Genomic DNA, 19,219 nt, shown 5'->3' with positions numbered 1-19,219 from the left:
CACTCTTTTATGGAACACTCTCTTAGGGCCATATGTAGGTAGCTAAATACCGGCCGGTAACTGCCGAAAATCGGTAATTTTCCCGTTACCGACCGGTATTTAGCCCTTTCTAATATAGGAGGCAGGTTTTAAAGATTAGGTAATTTACCGATTCCTTATTTTAAGGAATCGGTAAAATACCGAATCCTTTAAAGCTATGTAGGAGGCACCCAAGTGACTGTATTTTTGCATTCAGTATTAGTTATTTACCACCAACTACAAGTTGGTGGTAAATATCGAATACCTTTAAGAAAGCAATAATTTGCTTTTCTCAAGGTGCCATGTGGCAGACATACATGCCCTTAGGGCATGTATGTGCGCCACATGTGCACACATGCACGATTCAGGGGTGCAACAGGGTGTCAATGTGACACCCTGCCACCCTTGAATATGCTCCCCCTATTACCGATTTGGTATTTACCGAATCGGTAATAGTGAATGGCTTCCCATTCATTCCTATGGGCCTCCAGGCCCATAGGAATGAAAGGGAAGGTGATTCCTTATTACTGAATCGGTATTACCGATTCGGTAATAACGAATATTACCGATTCGGTATTTTTTACCAAATTATTAGCTACATATGAAATACCGATTCCTAAATACCGAATCGGTAAAATTCGGTAATTAGGAATCGGTATTTCATATCTACCTACATCGGGCCCTTAGTGAGGTATGTTCCTATAGAAGCCTATTACCCATCATGTTTTCTTTAGAAGAAGTCCATTTAGCTATCAAGTCGAGCCCTGGAAATAAGGCCCCGGGCCCACATAGAGTCCAGATGGATCTACTTTGGGCAAGACTGGAATTTTGGGCCCTTATTATCACCAATGTCCATAATTGTGCCTTTTGCTCTAAGCTTCGTTTCTGCCTTGTTTGTACCAGTATTTAGGAAGGGCAGTAGACAAAACCTAGCATGCTATCAACCCATCTCCTTATTGGATTCTACTGTTAAACTAGTGGACAGTATAGTCTTGAAGCATATCTTGAGATGGCATCATTACACCCATCCAACATGGGTTTGGAAAAGGCTTATGTAGTATTGAGCAAAGCTAGAATCTTACGTTACTAATCCCAAAATATACTGTGGTCAAGAATGGGCTCTATGTTTGTCATTATTGGACCTTAGCACAGCTTTCGATTGGTTTACTCAATCATTTTTATGGGCTTCCCTTTGGGACTTAGGTCTGGAACTTGAATGAATTCATTTCCTTAGAGCCCTTCATCAAGACCTTTCTTCCTCTGTTCGTTATGGTCCTGGGGGATAGTGTTCAGACTAATTCAGTTTGGAAAGAGGTGTGAGGCAGGGCTGCGTGCTTGCACCAATTTTATTTTTGTTATATATTAACAAGTTGCAAGATTATCTCATAATGAATGGCTATGAGTTGTCTAAAATGAAGAATTACCCTCTGGTGGCTCTTTTATATGTTGATGATGTCATTCGAATCGCTCAGACACCTTCTGCTTTTAAAAAACAAATTGATAATTTTGTTTCCTTTATGGATATCATAAAGCTAGGAAAAAATTTTTCCAAGGCACATTATAAGGCAGCGGGAAAGCAACAGTCGAAGATTAAACTCACTTTTATTAAGTGAAATTGGTAGGAAAGAATCTACAGCCTACCTTACCTGAGTATTACATTTGACTCCTAATGTAATTGAAGACTCTCCCCTGCAAATGGGATCAATAGATTTTTTGCAAGCAACTGGGTCTCTTTTTCGATTTGACAACAATATAGGCTCTAAGACAATTCCAGAAATGATGGAGATATATAAATATGTCTGCCCGTTTTGACATATGAGGGCCTTAATTGGGGCAATTGCCCAAATGATTATCTACAGGTGAAGAAACCAGGATCTGTAGGCAACTCCTGGAGTTACCGCCCTCTAGTTCTCACTTTATTATACATGAAGTGCTGTGGCTCAATTACGACATGAAAGATGTTAGGTTGGCTCTGGCTATTGACCAGGACCAATGCTATAGTCCACCTTAATAAGGATATCATTGAGAACTGCTTGAACTTTGCCTACGGTCATAATATACTATGGTTGGGTTATGTCAGAAAGTTGACTGAAGATTTAGGTAGCCTGGATTTCAGCCTTAAATCAGAGAAAAAACATTAGAGATAAAAATTGGGTGTAAGAAAATTATTGGGAAAGAAGTAAGAATGATAGAGAATATGCAGAATTATTGAAACCTTCAATTTGGGATTTTGTAATTATTCACTCTGCTCTTTCAAATGGGTTGTAACTTCATTGTGTTAAGGAAGGTTTCAGAGAGAACTTCATTGATGAGATTTTGGGACGCCTATATTAGGTGCCTTTTATCCTTTCCTTTGGACCAATATGATACTTTATCTATTGTTCATTTGGTGAGTATTCAACTCAGTCCTTGATGCACTTAGTTTTTTTGTGGGCACTATAAGAACTTTACTAAGCATTATCAAAGGTCCATTTAGAAGCAGTAAGCTTTTATTCAATGTAGATGAGCTCTTTATTATCTAGTCACTCCAGAGCGCAGCAATTTGCTGCACTGTAGGTAGTTTTTAAAAACAGCTGTTTACTACTGCAAAAGTATGATGTTCTGAGATTTTATTAATTGTTTGTTTTCTCCTTTTTATGTCTCTTTATATTATAATGTATTTTTAATTCTATTTTTTTTACTTTTGCTCTATCTATTGTGTTTTTATGGCATTTTTTTAATGCCTGTATAAAGCTTTATGATTGATAGGTTTGACCTGCCAGAATGTATCAGGGGGACCCTGCAGGGGCTTATTAATTATCACACAAACCGTAATTCAGATCTCTGGGGAAACTCCTGTTTTGACAGAGATTGAAATCTAGCCCAGAACTTGTAATTAGTGCTGAACTGGTTCGTTGCCATTGTATTCAGTGACATTTAGTGTTGTTTATGGCTGCATTATGTTGGCCAGCAAATTTATAATAGACTCATGGATTGTTCGGAAATTATGTTTGGCGGTAACTGGCTAGATCCTGCCATTATGCTGCAATGGACATTAGCTTTTATTGATGTGACTTTTTTATGGACTAAGGGTATGGGAATCCGTTTGTAATGGAAGACGTTAGAAAAATTGGCAGTTTTAAGTTAGCAGTTGTTCCCCTACAGTGTGTAAAGGATTTTGAACACATCAATGGAAGACTGCTACTGGTCTAACAGAAGTGAAAGGTTGATCGTGAAATCCGAAAGGCAGCAATTAGTAGGTGGTATTTTGCACCTGCATCAGATCATCATTTATAGGCCACATTTATTATTAAATAATTCCATAACTATTTTCATAACATCCACCCTTTTAAATATCTCAATAAAACTGGGAGCCCAAGTAGTAAAACTGCTGTCAGTGTTACCGATGATCTCCCAGTAGTGCCAGTGTAGACATACCAGCAGCTCACAACAGGCTGCGCCAATACTACTTCACCAGAATCAAGCCAAGATCCTACAGTACGTGTCAGTGACATTAGGAAAGAACTCTCTAGAAAAACAGTGCTATTCTAATGAAATAGGAGTAGATACTCTTTGAATATTAATTTTTCTCCGAGCCATAATTTAAGAAATATTTTTCAGATACAGGTATTGTTTTAAATCTGAGCTAAGAAGTAAAAAGCAAAAGAACTAACCATAGACAGACACTCAAATGTTTCTGCATACAGATAAGAACATGGCCACACTCTTGCCCTTATTTACATTTTTCAATGTTTCTATTTTATGGGAGGTAGCATTTCAATGTTATCAAAATACTTTTTGAAGCTTTTACTTTTAAAAACTGGGTCCAGGGTGCAATGATCTAGGAGTACAGTGTGTCCTTGTACCCCTGATATTTTGTCTTTTTCTTGGTAATCTTACGCAATCTCTAAAAAAATATATGCTCTTTACAGAGGGTAGACACAATACCTATTCATTTTCTGATGTATGCCAATGAGTTGATGATCATGGATTTGCATGCTCTCCAGTTGAGTTTGAATTCCACATACATTGACTCCTTGTACACTAAGATGGAGGCTTTCGTGTTCGGCAAAAGGGTATAGAAGCAAAAATGGTTTCTGAATCTGGAAGCTCCTAAGGTGGTGCATCATTATGATGTACTACGGCATTGAATTTCGCAACAGCTTGTCTTTGACATTACATTTCAAAAAAGGTATAACTGAAAAGACATTCCTGCCTTGCCTTTTTCCAAGTAATTTGTTCAGAACTTAGGACCTTATTCAGTTTGGCAGAGGGATACTCAGTGCCAAACTTGGTGGGTGTCTCATCAGTCGGATTATAAGTGCAATAGAGCCTATGGCAACTTATAGTAAGGCGGGAGGGATATCTGTCACGTGATGACAGAGTGTCCCATCCTCCAGACTCTAAATATGGCCTTGTTCTGTACTGTTTCCAAAAAGGGTATTGGCAGTAAAATATTTTACAAAACTGATTGATCAGCCCAAAGGATCAATTGCCGTATGTGTTTGAGAGAACTAATTAACTCTTCTTCTGTTTGGACGTGCTCCATTTGAGCAAGAATCAATGGACTTTTTGTAAAGTATGATTTTTGTATAATAAGTTTGACAACAATTATCAAGCAATGATAAATAGACCAGTATTACAAATGAACTTTAATGAAGACGATGATTCGGTGACTAAAATTAAATTACAATTTTGTAGTAAATGCAGTCATAAAGCAGTTTTGTTGGATTATCCGTGATTAATCATTATTATTAACATGTCCATTTCATGAAAAACAAAGAAAATTACTTTTCTGACAATAGTCGTTTTAGAAGGTGGTGGAGAAAAGTTCTATTTGTTTTAATTAGAAAGTTTTAAAACTGATTCTTGACAAGTTGTGTTTCTAGGATTTCATTTTTATTCCTTTTAATTTATAATTATCATGTTGTTTTATATAAATGCTTCTATTTGTTCATGAGGACTAGCAGTCTAGCAGACTAATATTGAATTCTAATTGAAAACAAATGTATCTAGTACCAGAAGAAATTCTTAATGTCCCCGACATGTACTGTACTTCATACTGTAAGAGGGGTCCACGTATTTAAATGTTTACAACCAACTTTAAAGACAAAGCATAACAATGAGGAATCACAAATAACAACCAACGAGGTCAGGCACCCTGTAGTTATGCAACTATTCCCACCCTTGTAGTTAGCATACAGACATCTACTACTATTACACCTCTTCACAGAAGAATTACCAGCCATTTGTAGAAAAAATGTACACAGTAAAAATGTCAACAGTTACAATTTACTGTGAACATGCCATACGCTGTACTAATGCAAAATTTAGATCTGCCTCCCAATTCAGATTTCACAGATGTAGACAATTAACTAATTGCGACTCTCGGGCCATTGCAGATTCACAGTAATTGGCCCCCTCACATCTAATCAACATCAGAACATCAGAACTGGCCAAATCACTCTGCCTATGTCATGGACAGCAGTTTACCCAGAACCCGGAAGTGCATGCTCAGGAAACAAATGTTACTCTTTAAATCAAATTGGTTAATTTATACTCCCAGGTGATCTATGCACCTTGAAGTAATCAGGAAAAATGTAAAATCAATATGAATGTTAATGCAAGCATTGTTAAGTGGATCAATTATCTAACAAAGCTAAGACCTATTTTTCTTCTAAAACAAATTGTTGATTGGATTTTAAAGAATTATGTAGGGCAACAAACCTTGATTCCCACCACCAACACATGCTTACTTCTTGGTACCTGTAAGCACTCCTGAACTTACACTCCACCTAGCCTGTAAATTATTTAGCGAAATGCCATTGTATATGCCTTTTCTCTTCTCTTATTATCTCCGCCTCCACTCTGCATCTTTGTCCTTGCATGAACTGTTGTGTACACCACACTGTCATCTTGCTTTTGTTTCACAGTGCTTTGCAAACTGGCCAGACCCCCCTGTGATTGAGAGAGGCATCTTCTATACAACGGTTTACATGCTTTCAGTGGATCCCATTATGCTCACTTTGCATGTCTCATCTCTGTGTATTCTGAACGTGCTACATCTACATAGTTAATAATATTCTAAAAAGTCATTTACATGTGCATTAGACCTATATCAATTACAAAATGTACATTGTAATGAGGTTCATTTGAGGATACTTTACTTGTCAAATGCTGGTTTCGGTATCTTCTAGTTTCTTTGCATGCACTAGTCACTTGAAAATCAATTTGCTTTTGTGAATCAATTACCAGCACCGAGACCTCCCTCCTCGCAGCCATGGACGACATCCGCATGCTACTCGACCAGGGACACACTGCAGCACTCATCCTACTAGCCCTCTCCGCGGCTTTCGACACCGTCTCACACCACACCTTCGCAACCAGAATGCACGACGCCGAGATACAAGGATCCTCCCTCAATTGGATCTGCTTGCTTCTCTCCAGCTGAACCTAGAGGATCAGGCTCCACCCTTTCATCTCCCAACCCACAGATATCAACTGCGGAGTACCACAGGGATCATCACTCAGCCCCACGCTCTTCAACATCTACATGGCCCCCTTCGCCACCATCGTTAGACAGCATGGGCTCAATATAGTATCTTACGCAGATGACACCCAACTCATCCTCTCCCTCACAACGGATCCCAAAAACACCAAGCTCAGTTTCCAGGAAGGAATGAAGGATGTTGCGACATGGATGAAGGAAAGCTGCCTGAAGCTCAACACGGAGAAGACTGAGGTCCTCATCCTGAGACCTTCGACCTCTGCCTGGGATGACAAGTGATGGTCCTCCACCCTCGGGGACCCTCCCACCCCGACAGACCACGCCCGGAACCTCGGCATCATCCTTGACTTCTCCCTCACCATGACATGCCAGATCAACGCCGTCGCCTCCACCAGCTTCAACTGCCTCCGCATCCTCTGAATGGCCTTCAAATGGATCTCCCCTGAACACAGAAAAACCATAACCCACGCACTCATCACCAGCAGACTGGACTACGGAAATGCCCTCTGCGCCAGCATAAACAGGACCCTGCTACACAAGCTCCAAACCATCCAGAACGCAGCGGCCAGGCTCGTCCTCAGGACCCACGACACAAACGCATGACGCAACACCTTCGAGACCTTCACTGGCTCCCGGTCGAGAAGAGAATAACCTGCAAGCTTCTCACCCACTCCTACAAATCTCTCCACAACATCGCACCCAAATACCTCAAAGATAGAGTCAGTTTCCACACACCCAAAAGAACTCTCCGATCGGCAGACCTCGCCCTAGCAGAGACACCCTGCATCCGCAGAAGCAGAACAGGAGGAAGGGCCTTCTCCTACCTCGCAACCAAGGCCTGGAACAAACTCCCGGTCAACATCAGACGATCCCCCAACCTGCACATCTTCAGGAAGGACCTCAAGACCTTGCTCTTCGACTGATCCAGAGCTGCCTACCACCCCCCTCCCCCTAGCGTCTTGAGACCCTAGCAGGTGAGTAGCGCGCTTTATATACCCTGATTGATTGATTGATTGATTGATTGATTGATTGATTGAATTAAAAAAACCTACAAGGTGCTTACAATTTTTGAAACATGTATATTAACAGCAATTATATGCTTCATTGTGTATAGTAAAAAAATTACTTACTGGTTTGGAACTTTTCCAAGGAGAAAAGAAACCTGCAAACAATGATAAATAACAATATTATAGCAGCAGATTGTATAATGATAATTAACGTCTTCATTGAAACTACTAAGAATCACACACACACCAACAAATATGCCCACACTCAAACAGAATGGTGCCGACACATATGGATGCACACACATACAGTCACTATTTTTTCAGTATTGTTATTGGTCCATAATAAATGCATACAATGTACATCAACAAGTTTAAAGCACCTCAAAACACAGCATTTTTTCCACGATCTACCTCACTATAGTCACTTTATTGAACCTGATTAATTATATTTCAGTTTTATTTTTACAATACCTTGAAGTAATCTCAAAACCCTATGATCTAAACTCTTGAATAAGCTGGAGACATGTGGGGATGTTGGTAGGAAAGGAGGAAACGTGTCTTTCCTTCTCCTCAATAAATGTTTTCGGATCATAGATTAACGTTTTAGAAAAGGTAGGCCACTTGTAACCCCAAAACAAAACCAATCTATAGTTGTTTGCCAAGTGTTTGGAACATTTATATGTAGGAACAACATTTCTTCTCCACCAGGAGGGTGATGGGATGTTTAGCACCAATAGCGGAGGAGCCAGACCAGTACACACGAACACCAAAGAAATAGACATGCAGAGAGTAGGCAGCACTTCAGCCCCTGGGCTACGTGATGATTCAACAAAACAAATAGTTGTGCCAAGAGCCATACAAATTCAGTTATTCTGCAAAAATATTGTGTTTTAAATATGTCCTAAAAACATTGTATCCATATTTCAACTACCACAACATTGACAATATATGTACATATGTATATGTAGGTACAATTCCACTATTCTTAACTCCACAATCATGTACTTTGATGAATTATATATCTTCAGGGTATGCTGATTTGTAATTAAGAATAGTAAATATATACCTACCCATATAAATGCTGCTTCATGATATTGTGGTAGTAATATTGTTGTTACAAACTTTTGTATTTGATATTCTGACATACAGTGAAAAGTACAACAAGTAGCTAGACTCCGTGATCTGACGTTGTCCACTCATTTTAATACAAATTTACATGGACAACACAATGTAATTCTATATTGAAAGCAAGCCTGTCTATCTTGTTTATCTAGCCACACCAGTGGCAACAAAACACTAAAATTCCCAGCAGCCCTGTGCCTTGATCACTCCTTGCATTAGCCACAGGTTTTTAATAAGCGCGCCTCATTTCCCGAACTCAACAAACTATGTGAAAACCTGCAGGAGTATCTTAATTTGGTTCCATTTTCCTCCTTTCACACCTACAATAAGTTTCTCAGAACAGAACAGAAATGCCCAATGGCAAAGCCAGTGCTTTAGCCCTCTATGCCATGGCAGGTTTAATTCAGATTGCCAAACTTGTGGTTGAAGCAGGTTGAGTCGCGTACCTGGTCTCATCTCTTCCTGAATAAGAGGCAAATGAGCCCTTTCAACTGACCTTCAAGTCGACGAAAAGACAGCAATATCAATACAGTTTTACCTTTTTCTGGGTAAACACCATCCACACTCCACAGAACCTTGAGAATATTCCCAAAAGACTGTAGCCTCACTCATGGAGTGGGTTCTCTTGACAATTATCTGAGATTTCCTCGACAGCAGCTCAGTCGATCTATGTAAGAGCCATCACCATGGTGCCCAATGTAAGAGAGTGTTAGATGTGTATTGCCCAATTTTTCATTGAAAGCTTTTATATTATTATCAATTTCATCATCTCCGGCTGTAATCCATAATACCTGTTCTTGTAAAGTACAAAATGTCTGCCAATTATTAATGTTCTCCCGCCTTCATCTCTGTTTCACTGACTTTAGGAGAGAGTTTTAGAGATCGTTGCCACGTCACTCTCGGACAGAACACCTTGCACGGTTTCCCACCTTTAGGAGAACTTCAGATGCACTGGTTAGATGTGTTTCAAGTGAATTTTGAAAGTCAGTTTTAGGGCGAGGAGTATGACATTATGATTGAAGTAGGTTTGATGTCCTTGAGGATGTACACCACCCATTAAAGACCCCAAAGAGGTGTAGTTATTTGATTTAACAACAACATATGTAGCTACAAAAACATCGGTGGACATTTCACCAAGGCAAACATCGACACACTCTCAATGCTGGATTTGGACTGCAGAAGGTGCTCTTTTTGTGGGAGGGGAGGTTACCAGGGTGGGGGGGGGGGGGGCTGTGTCCTTACTCCTCTCCCCATCTCCTCCACCCCCGGTCCAATTTCTTCACCTAAAACTGCAGAACTGTTTTTAATTTTCTAATTTTTTATTTTACAAAATGCAGCAGGGACAATTTGTTTTAAATCAGAATAATTATTAATGCACTCAAAGATTCGCAATAAATTACAGTCGTAAAATGAATGACACAGTTGTTAACACACAGCATGAACCGTCATCTCTGACTTTTAACGTCTGCCTGAACAAACTGCAGCACTGCACAATAGGTGCTGCAGTGCTGGTGGCAAAACATACCCTGTATACCCTACAAAAAGAGCCGTGCACCATTCATTATGTAGTAATAGAGCACGGTGAAGTAGGAAATGTCACCAGCTTTATTAGAAGTTCAAAAGGAAGAAACAAGAAGTACAACAACTAAAATCAGATTTTCAAACCGAGGGACCCTTGACACCACCCCTGCCAGTCCCTGTAAATGGATGCACACTGCAGAGAACGTTAAAGTTAAAAGTGGAGGCGTGTTGAGCTCGTACACCGCCCAGTCTGGGAGAGAGTGCGCAAATATAATTTCCGACCCTGGAGGCTTCAAGGATACACGAAGAAGACGGAAGCCACTGCTCTCTGCTCAGAAAACTGAAGTCAAGACGGAAGACGACAAGTTAAACTAAGCATAGCAGCGAGTTGACAACCATGAAGCACTTAGCAAGTCTCAGGACAACCCATCTCTCCCTGCTTCATTCTCCACACATCATTGCAGCGGCGAGATACAAAGCACGTATTCCAGTGTGTTATTAAGAGACACCTTGCAGTGAACACACAGTGTCATTCGTTGTTATTAGGTCCAAGATAAAGCAGGTTTGTTTTCACAGAGATGTATAAAAGAAAACGTTTTTCCTCCTGCAGGCAGTCATAATGAAAAATGACAAGTTAACAACTCTGCATTTCTACTCAGCGAGGACTACTCTCTTTTAACACCTTGAGTGGAGGAATAAAGAACAGCAAAACATTCAATTCACAAAACAGCAATCGACACCAGGTAAGGCAGGTTAAATATGACTTTTACCCTAAGCAGCATTGACAAAGACAGTACGTGTGTATTTTGCAAAGTGGAAATATGTTTGCTTCAGGTGTTTATGTGTGTGGCCATGAAGGTGCAAGCAGGGAGTTGCCACTCAGGGGCTCCAGCCAACCATCTGCATGAGGCAAGCAAGGACTCAACTTGTGATTTGTGGGTGGGATGGGGAAGCAGCAGCTCAAGCAGTTATTACACTTCGAGTGTTTCTATAAGAAGAGCATTCCTGGGTGATATCAAGAGATCTGTATCCGATTGACACATGGCAAACCTAGCCTCGAGGCAACATAGCACTGGGCAGAGTAAGGCTTTACAGCCAATTGGGGGTGTCAGAAGGATGAAGGCAGAGGAAAAGAAGGTGTGGATTCAGAGTTACAGTACAGCACATGTGGAGGGTTAAGGGAGGGATTTCATGGGACAGGGCAAGTACAGTTACAAGTATGCTTGTGGTTATAACACCATGTACATTTGGGTAGTTTTCAATTGAATCATTTGTCCTAGTTTGTTAGTCATTTCTAAACCGTGCTGGTAATCCACTTTTTTTAGATGATGCAAGAGAATTATATAATATGTCCATTACAGTCCTTTGTCTCTGCTTCATCTGTGTGTATTCCAGCCCAAGGCTTCATCAACTTATTGTTCAAACAGACACGGACTAGTAGCAAAATTGTCTATTCTGGTCCATGTCTTGTACCTCTGCAAAAAGAGTTATTCCTGTTCCCCAGTTCTCTTGGTTTCCAGAGTAGCAGAGGATGGATGCAGAGACCCTAGGTGTAACATCGAATGTTGCACTATTGGCAGGAAGCTCATCACTGACTGTCACAATCCACGGACCAATCAGCGTAGGATGAAGCTTCTAAAAGGCCTTATTCAGATCATGGCACACTGGAGGGCGACGTGGAAAGGCACATCTGACAGAGCACATGACACACAGTGGAGGTGGGCTCAGATCATTGTTAGTAGACAACCCTGTATCATATTCCTTTTTAAATGACCGCTGGTGCCCCGGGCGTTAGCAGAAGTTCCTCTATCTCCAAAACACGGAACATGGGCAGTTATAAATACATGGGTTCAGATATTTTTTTTTCTCCTCCTTCTAGGTCCTTGCATTTTTTTGTTACACATGTGTACTTTGTGTAACTTGTGCAATTTGGCATTAGTCAAATTACATGAAATTTCAAGGATTAAAACAGCATGAAATTGTATGCAGTTTTTTGCTATGAGGCTGGTTTGAGCAGAAATTGTCTAGCAGACAATTTTTGCTGGAGACATTTCCCCCTCAAATCACTCCCAATGCCGGTATGTTGTTTGAGTATGCACATAAGTTAAGCCCTCACGTTAGATTTTCATTTGAGTCTCCCACATTTATTTCTTGAAATATATGTGTTATTTCACATAACTTTTCCAAAATGGAATGCATTTCTTTAAATAGAAAATGATGCTATTTTACACATCAGTGCTCTCCCTCCACCATCGCGCTAAATAAGAAAACAAAATATTTGAGCTTTCCCTTTTGCTCCTCTCTTCAGTATATATCATAACTACTGGGATCCTAATAACACGCTGCTCACTCACATACTCTTGCCCCTCTTTCACTCATTCTTCTCGAGCATCTATTTAAAAAAGAATGAGGTAATGTTACCAGAGGACCTATGAGTTTCATTTCTAAACTTTGGAATCAGTTTTAGGGTGCAACATCCATTCCTATTTGCACTTCTAGCAATGGTTTCTACGCTGCGCAAATCAAAACTTTGGGGCATATTCACAAGCCCCTATCACCACCACAACGTCTCTGAAAGTGATGATGTGGTGGCGATAGTGGCCTCGCCTTATTCACAAGGCAGCGTTAAGCCACTTAACATGGCTTAACGCTGCCTTCTGAATAGGCCCCCTTTCACACTGTGTTTAGTGTGAAAGGGGCGTGCAGTGGTTGTTGTGGTGGGCGTTCCACTGCAACACCCATTGATATTTACGCTGCCCCCTATTCTCAAGGGCAGTGTAAATAGGAGCTAACGCCAAACTTAAGACCAGGAAAACCCTGGTTTTAAGTTGGCGATACGAGGAGAAATGCTTCATTTCGCCTCGTTTTTGCATTTTCCATGTGTACTGCCTTGGAAAATGCAAAAAGCCATGGTTTGTTTATGTACAGGAAGGTGTCCCATCCTGTACATAAACAAAACTTTTTTTAAAAATGCCGGTTTGTAACTTATATGTGTGCTGCATGAAGCAGCACAAATGTAAGTTACAAACTGGCATTTTAAGTTTGCTTAAGTGCAGGAAGGGACAGCTTCCTGTACATAAACAAACTTCCCTGTTTGCAGACACCCTTGCATTCTGGTGCAAGGGAGCTGCGTTGGCGCTAAATTGTGAAACTGAGCGCCATCACAGGGGGAAAAGCAAGACTGCACCATGTCCTTGTGAATATGGTGCAGCCTTGCTTTTCCGATGTGGCGGAGAGAGGCGTTAAGCCAAGAAGACTAACGCCTCTCTCCGTCACTTCCTTGAGAATATCCCCCTTTGTGTTTTTTGACAGCAAGATTCTCATCATGAATTGACTGTCAACCTCAAAGAGCCGTGGAGGTAATTTGATCCCAAGCAAATAGCACATGTGGAATTCGAGCATAGAAAGATAACACAAGACTTTGGGGCATATTCACAAGCCCCTATCACCACCACAATGCCACTTTCAGTCACATTGTGATGGCGATTACGGGCCTCACCTTATTGAGCAGGCAGTGTTAAGCCACTTAACGTAGATTAACGCTGCCTTGTGAATAAGGCACACTTTCACTCTGTATTTAGCATAAAAGGTGAGGGTAATGGATGTTGCGGTGGGCATTTCACCACAACATCCATTGATTTTTACGCTGCCCCCTATTCACAAGGGAAGCATAAATAGGAGGCAGCTCCAAAATTATGACCAGGAAAATCCTGGTCTTAAACAGGCGATACGAGGCGAAATGCTTTATTTCTCATTGTTTTTGCTTTTTCCATGTGTGCTGCCTTTTGCAGCACACATGGAAAAAGTAAATTGCCACTGTTTTTGTATGGTGTCCCTTCCTGTACATAAACAAACCTTTTTCAAAAATGCCATTCTGTCACTTTCATGTGTGCTGCATAAAGTGAGTGAATTGCATTTAGGATTATGTGCAGGAAGGGACACCTTCCTACTCATAAACAATCCTCCCCTGCACACAGACACCCTTGCACGTGGTTATAGTCAAGGCCCACATCCTGCAACTAAACTCTCAACCAATGACCTCCATCGGGTTTGGATTGCCTTGCGGCTCTGACGTTTTGCATTGTCAATACACATAAATTTAAACTTGGGTCTGTCCAACAACAAGTCAAGGGAATCATGACACAAACCATTCTAAAAGAGGACACAAAGATGTGAAAGGACTCGTTGAAATGAATGCCATGGCTTACAATAGAGCAGAGTTCATTAAAGCCCATTTTGGTGTGGCAGTTTTGAAAAACTACTTTCTTTGCACAGACAGCTTTCTCCAGAGCTGCGACTTTCTTCTTTCGCTCTGTTCCTATAGTTACCAAACTGTTCCATTTTATCTTGAATTTGCTGCGAGGCGTCTGGAAGGCAATGGAGCGTTTACAGCACGTCACAAAGCGGGTTTGAGAACAGCATGGAAAAGCATTTGTTAAAGTAACGATTTTGATTGCTGATGCTGTTAATTACGAGAAACAGTATCAGCAAATGTAGATGCATTTCGAGCAACATGTTTACTCTGCCACAAACACACAAACATCCTGCGGAGATTGTGATGACCTCAGTTCACCTCTGTTGTGGCCTTCGTGAGGTGAGCTCTGTCAGAAGCTTCTAGAAATATTAACTCAGCAATGCAAGATTCAAAACATGAATAACGTATATAGTTGCAATAAAATAGTTCTTCCAATTTGTAAGACAGCCAATTAGATAATCTTTCAAGTAAGAGAGATTAAATCTCATTTACTGGTAATACACAGCGCAGCACTCAATGTCGATGGTAAACGAATGTTGAGGAGGGAAAATACGTTTTTGTTAATTTTCTTGAAAAAATGTCAAAATTAATGCAAAAGGCATATCAATTGACTGATTTTATAGAAAAGTCTATATATTTGTAGGTTGGATTTGAAAACCTACAATGGTTGAAAGCAGGAAAATGTTCAACCTCCTAACACCAATCTGCTTACCTCAAGTATTGCTAGGCTAGAAATGGCACAGTCTAAACACTATGGGGCTAAGACGAGGTTAGGGTAAAACAAATTGGGTATACTTCTGGGCTGACTACATGAGACTAAGAATCGGTGTATATTAGTTACTGATTTGAGGGAGTGTATTTCTGATGGGCAAAACAAACACATGTTGATGGGAGAATCCTTGCAATAAGTGTAACCACTGACAATTGCTGGAGACAGCATCCTTGCCCATATTTGTTTTGCCCATCATGCCACCTCAGTTTGGACCCATAAGCATGTCAGTCTTGTTCCTTCTCAAACAGGAACAGCTCCCTAGCCATATGCATATCAGTCTTGGCCCTGCACCAAGAAGAACATTCCAGACTGAACTACCAGACCAGGTCTTCCCTGAACCCGAACACAAGCAACCCAAGACCAGCTTCACAGTGTTTGGGACTCTTTAGTTGGGTGTAGCTTGGTTCCAGTTGCCTTTAGCACAGGAACCACATCTGGGCATACCCGTGGCAACTTACAGCATTACACGAGACACCCAATAGTCAATTGGAGGATGCTTGCAATGTGGCTTACCACTGGCAATCAATTGGGATAGCATTCTAGCCCATCATTCTTTTGCTCACCATGTCATCTCAGTTAAGACCCACCCACATGCAAATCAGTCTTGACCCTGCTCCAATAGGTACAGTCCAGCCCGAACCGCTAGGCCAGGCCCTGGACTGCTGCCATTTGAGCAGAAAACTGAGGTGGCCTGGTGTGCAAAATAACAATGGACTGGGATGCTGCCCAGAGTAATTACCAGTAGCTAACATTAATATAAGCACTCCATCAATCACTTTTTTGTATACTGCAGTGTGACACCCTGTGTGAGATGAGTCTGACTTGACGTGGGTCCTGTGCACACAGCGCCACTAAACCTAAGCATAATCTGACAGCTGAGTCCTAATAATGGTGAAACCAGTCATGGGTTGCTTGTGTACTGGCGTGGAGAGGACCTGGCGTGGCAGTTCAGACTGGACTGTTCCCAATGGAGTGTGGTCAAGACTGATTTGCATATGGATGGGTCTAAATTGACGTGAAGTAGTGTGTAAAACAATGCTGGACTCGGATGCAGCCACAAGTGATTAGCAGGGGCTGAGATTAATTTAAGCATATCATCCATTAATTTTTTCTATACTCTCTGAAGGGTCAGCCAGTTGGCAAAAAAAGGGAATGATAGGCGATTGAATGGGAGAAACAGCGAATGGCCCATGCTAAAGAAACGTTGACTTATGGATTTAAGGTAAATATTTTATGGATTTTGCTCTTCAATTCAATGGTATTGGGTCTGTCTTTCAAATTATCCTCTGGAAAAGTGCACATCTGCCAAATGATGTAATGTAGATTTTCTATTGAAGTGCCTTTAATAATATAATAGCTTTTGGAGTCAATAGCCATTTTCTTATTTACTATTGAGGATTATGCTACTAATTAGCACATTCTGGGCATGTACGGCATCCAGGAGCCAGGGTCTCATTTCCAAGTGCTACTGAATTGTCTGCCTGGTCATTCACTCCATACCCAAGCTAAATTGTAACTCTTTATGTAGTTATGTTCCAAACATCAGAGGCAATCCCCCTCCTGATTTCTCTTGCAGTGCCTTTATTTTAACATTTTCATTTTTTGTGCAATACTATTCATAAACATAACACAAATACAAAAGCCTAAAGAGCCAGTATATTTCAATTGCTTATACAAAGCTTTGAATGTTTTACAGAGATCACTCATGAAAACCCATAGATATTTGTCATGAACTATTGTACAGGGGGTTATCTACTGTTGTGAATGTCTCTTCACTCTTTTTAAAGTAGCTAGTTTAGAAAGTGTGTTCGTCTATTAACCTATGGAAACATGACTCACTCCTTTTCACAAATGAAAAATATGTTTTTTGTTGTTTTATCATGTCTTTTGGCTCCCCATAAATTTACTAGAGGATCTTGGAATAGTACACTAGATAACTCATTTAATATAATCATTATTTTCGAGACTTTACTTCTATTAAAATTACACTCTTCTCTACCAACTTTTTTCAGATGTCAAAGGTCTAGGGCAGTATTTCACGAACTGCTGGTTGGGGAGCAAGCTGCTTTTAGGTTGGTTGTGAAAGTCCAAACAATAAAGATGCCTTTGAATTCTGTGTTTATTTTGTCATATTTGCTGAACTTCAAAGACAGAGGTCAAATATTAGGCTATGTCTTCTAACAAATTGCTGCTTATTTTTTAACTTGGGGATTAGTGTTTACAGAATCATTTCACATTGCAGTCAGAGAAAGAAAGTAAATTGAACCATAGGAGAATCTTGCTGCTGTACAGTGTGTGTAAAAGGAAAGGCTGTAGGATGTAATTTTGGTGATGCACAAATGATAAATATTCACTGAAAACCATTCTCTGCACATTATCATTTGTTTGCAATATAGTTTTTCCAGTAGAAAGGCATGACTGCGTACATTTAGAGGTTATTTCAACTGAAAATCAGGTATCTATAAAATACAGTGCGCTACCACATGACGTTTTAGTTATATTAAAAAATCGCCACTTCATGTCCATTAAAGGTAGGTGAGTTGTGAAAGTCTGTTGTTCTACAAAATGGGTCATGGCTCTAAAAAGTTTAGGAAGCACAGGTGTAGGGCAAGTTCACAATATATGAATCTAAGTTCCTATGTTGTTAATACATTTCCAGTATATGTCACAATTTTGTAACATTGGTATTTTTATGCTCCCAGGTCTCCAATTTATTCTAGAACAAATCTACATTCACCTTCCAGGCTTATTTATATAAAATTTAGGAGTTGAGGACAATACTTTTTCCCCTTCTTCAACTGAAATGTCTACACCCTCTCTCTTGATCAATCCAGCCTGCTTGGGCAGAACACGTTCAATGAAGTATGTGCTAGATCGTCATATAAAATGAGACTGCCACATAAAGTCACATTGCCTTGGAATATTCTACCTATAATTAGCTCCATCGTATCACTGATCAGGTTCACCCATTGTTGTCTCATTAATTCTTCTAAAACTTATTTAATTCACCATATCTCTCAGTTTCTGGTAGTTGCAACATAAAGGTCATACCGCTTTCAGAAGAGGGTAGTATATCTCTGCCTTCATGCACTTTCCCAACATTAGTTGTCACACACCAGATACAGCCATGCCAGAATAAAGTCCTATTGTTGATGTGGACATAAAGATTATTTCATACTGGAGAAAAAATCCTTCTTCACAAAGTCTGCCGCTCTAAACAATAACTGACTTTGGGGAGCCTTATTTGGTACTCTTATGAAACTCAAAATAATTTGCACCTGGTGCCACGTACCATCAGTTGAGCTCTAGATCCACCATATAGAGAATTATAGATGTTAAAGAACCTCTGCCCAATGTTGATGTTTCCAAATACCAGGATTAAATAGATGAAATTTAGACTATCAAAGCTTTTTCAGCCTCAACTGTGATTAAGATAGTCTAATTGTCCTCTCTCTATTTCATCCTTATTCTGTTATAAGGTAACTGAGCTTTCGCGACAAAGCTCTTTTAACCCCACCCTCCAGCTTACTGGCCAAACATGTAGTCAACATTTTGATGTCACGTTCAGATTCAAGGCACTTAAGTCATGTCTTCGAAGGTCTTTACATCTGAAGTCATTATGTTGCAGTCCTTACATTGGGAGTACCTTTATATTACAGAGTGTTATATTGGAAGTACTTTACTTTACAGGTAAAGTGGTATGTATAATGTGTAAACCTTATATGTATGTGTGCATATGTGAAAAGTCCCTTTTAATTACAAAAATATATTTTAATTATACTTTTAATATTAATAACAAATTAATCTTATGCTTGTTATTTTTAATTTTAGGTTTTAAACTATGCATCCCTTAATCCTACAAATACATTACTACCCCTATAAAAACATGTCTGAGCCCTGAAAAACTCCCTACTGCCCCTATACGCTACCCTTCCCTGAGCTGCAAAATCTTTTCTTTCCCTATGCACTACCTCTACCTGATCGCTAACACTCCTTACTACCCCTTTGCACTATCCATCCCTAAGCCCTATAACCCC

General features: G+C 40.2%; 1 protein-coding gene across 11 annotated transcripts in view; it reads right to left on the bottom strand.

Moving 5' to 3' along the window:
- The window catches only part of MAGI2 (membrane associated guanylate kinase, WW and PDZ domain containing 2), a 2,464,469-nt gene that overhangs the window by 351,695 nt on the left and 2,093,555 nt on the right, over positions 1 to 19,219 (bottom strand). For all 11 annotated transcript variants that reach the window (XM_085654042.1, XM_085654039.1, XM_085654033.1 and 8 more), the window contains one exon: positions 7,636 to 7,667. In XM_085654042.1, coding sequence (XP_085510168.1) covers positions 7,636 to 7,667 — 32 coding nt within the window. The remainder of the gene's footprint in view (positions 1 to 7,635; positions 7,668 to 19,219) is intronic.

Source organism: Triturus cristatus, chromosome 4_1 (assembly GCF_964204655.1).
Source record: "Triturus cristatus chromosome 4_1, aTriCri1.1, whole genome shotgun sequence".
Taxonomy (NCBI): domain Eukaryota; kingdom Metazoa; phylum Chordata; class Amphibia; order Caudata; family Salamandridae; genus Triturus; species Triturus cristatus.
The sequence above is the reverse complement of the archived record's forward strand: the minus strand, read 5'-3'. Positions and strand labels throughout refer to the sequence as shown.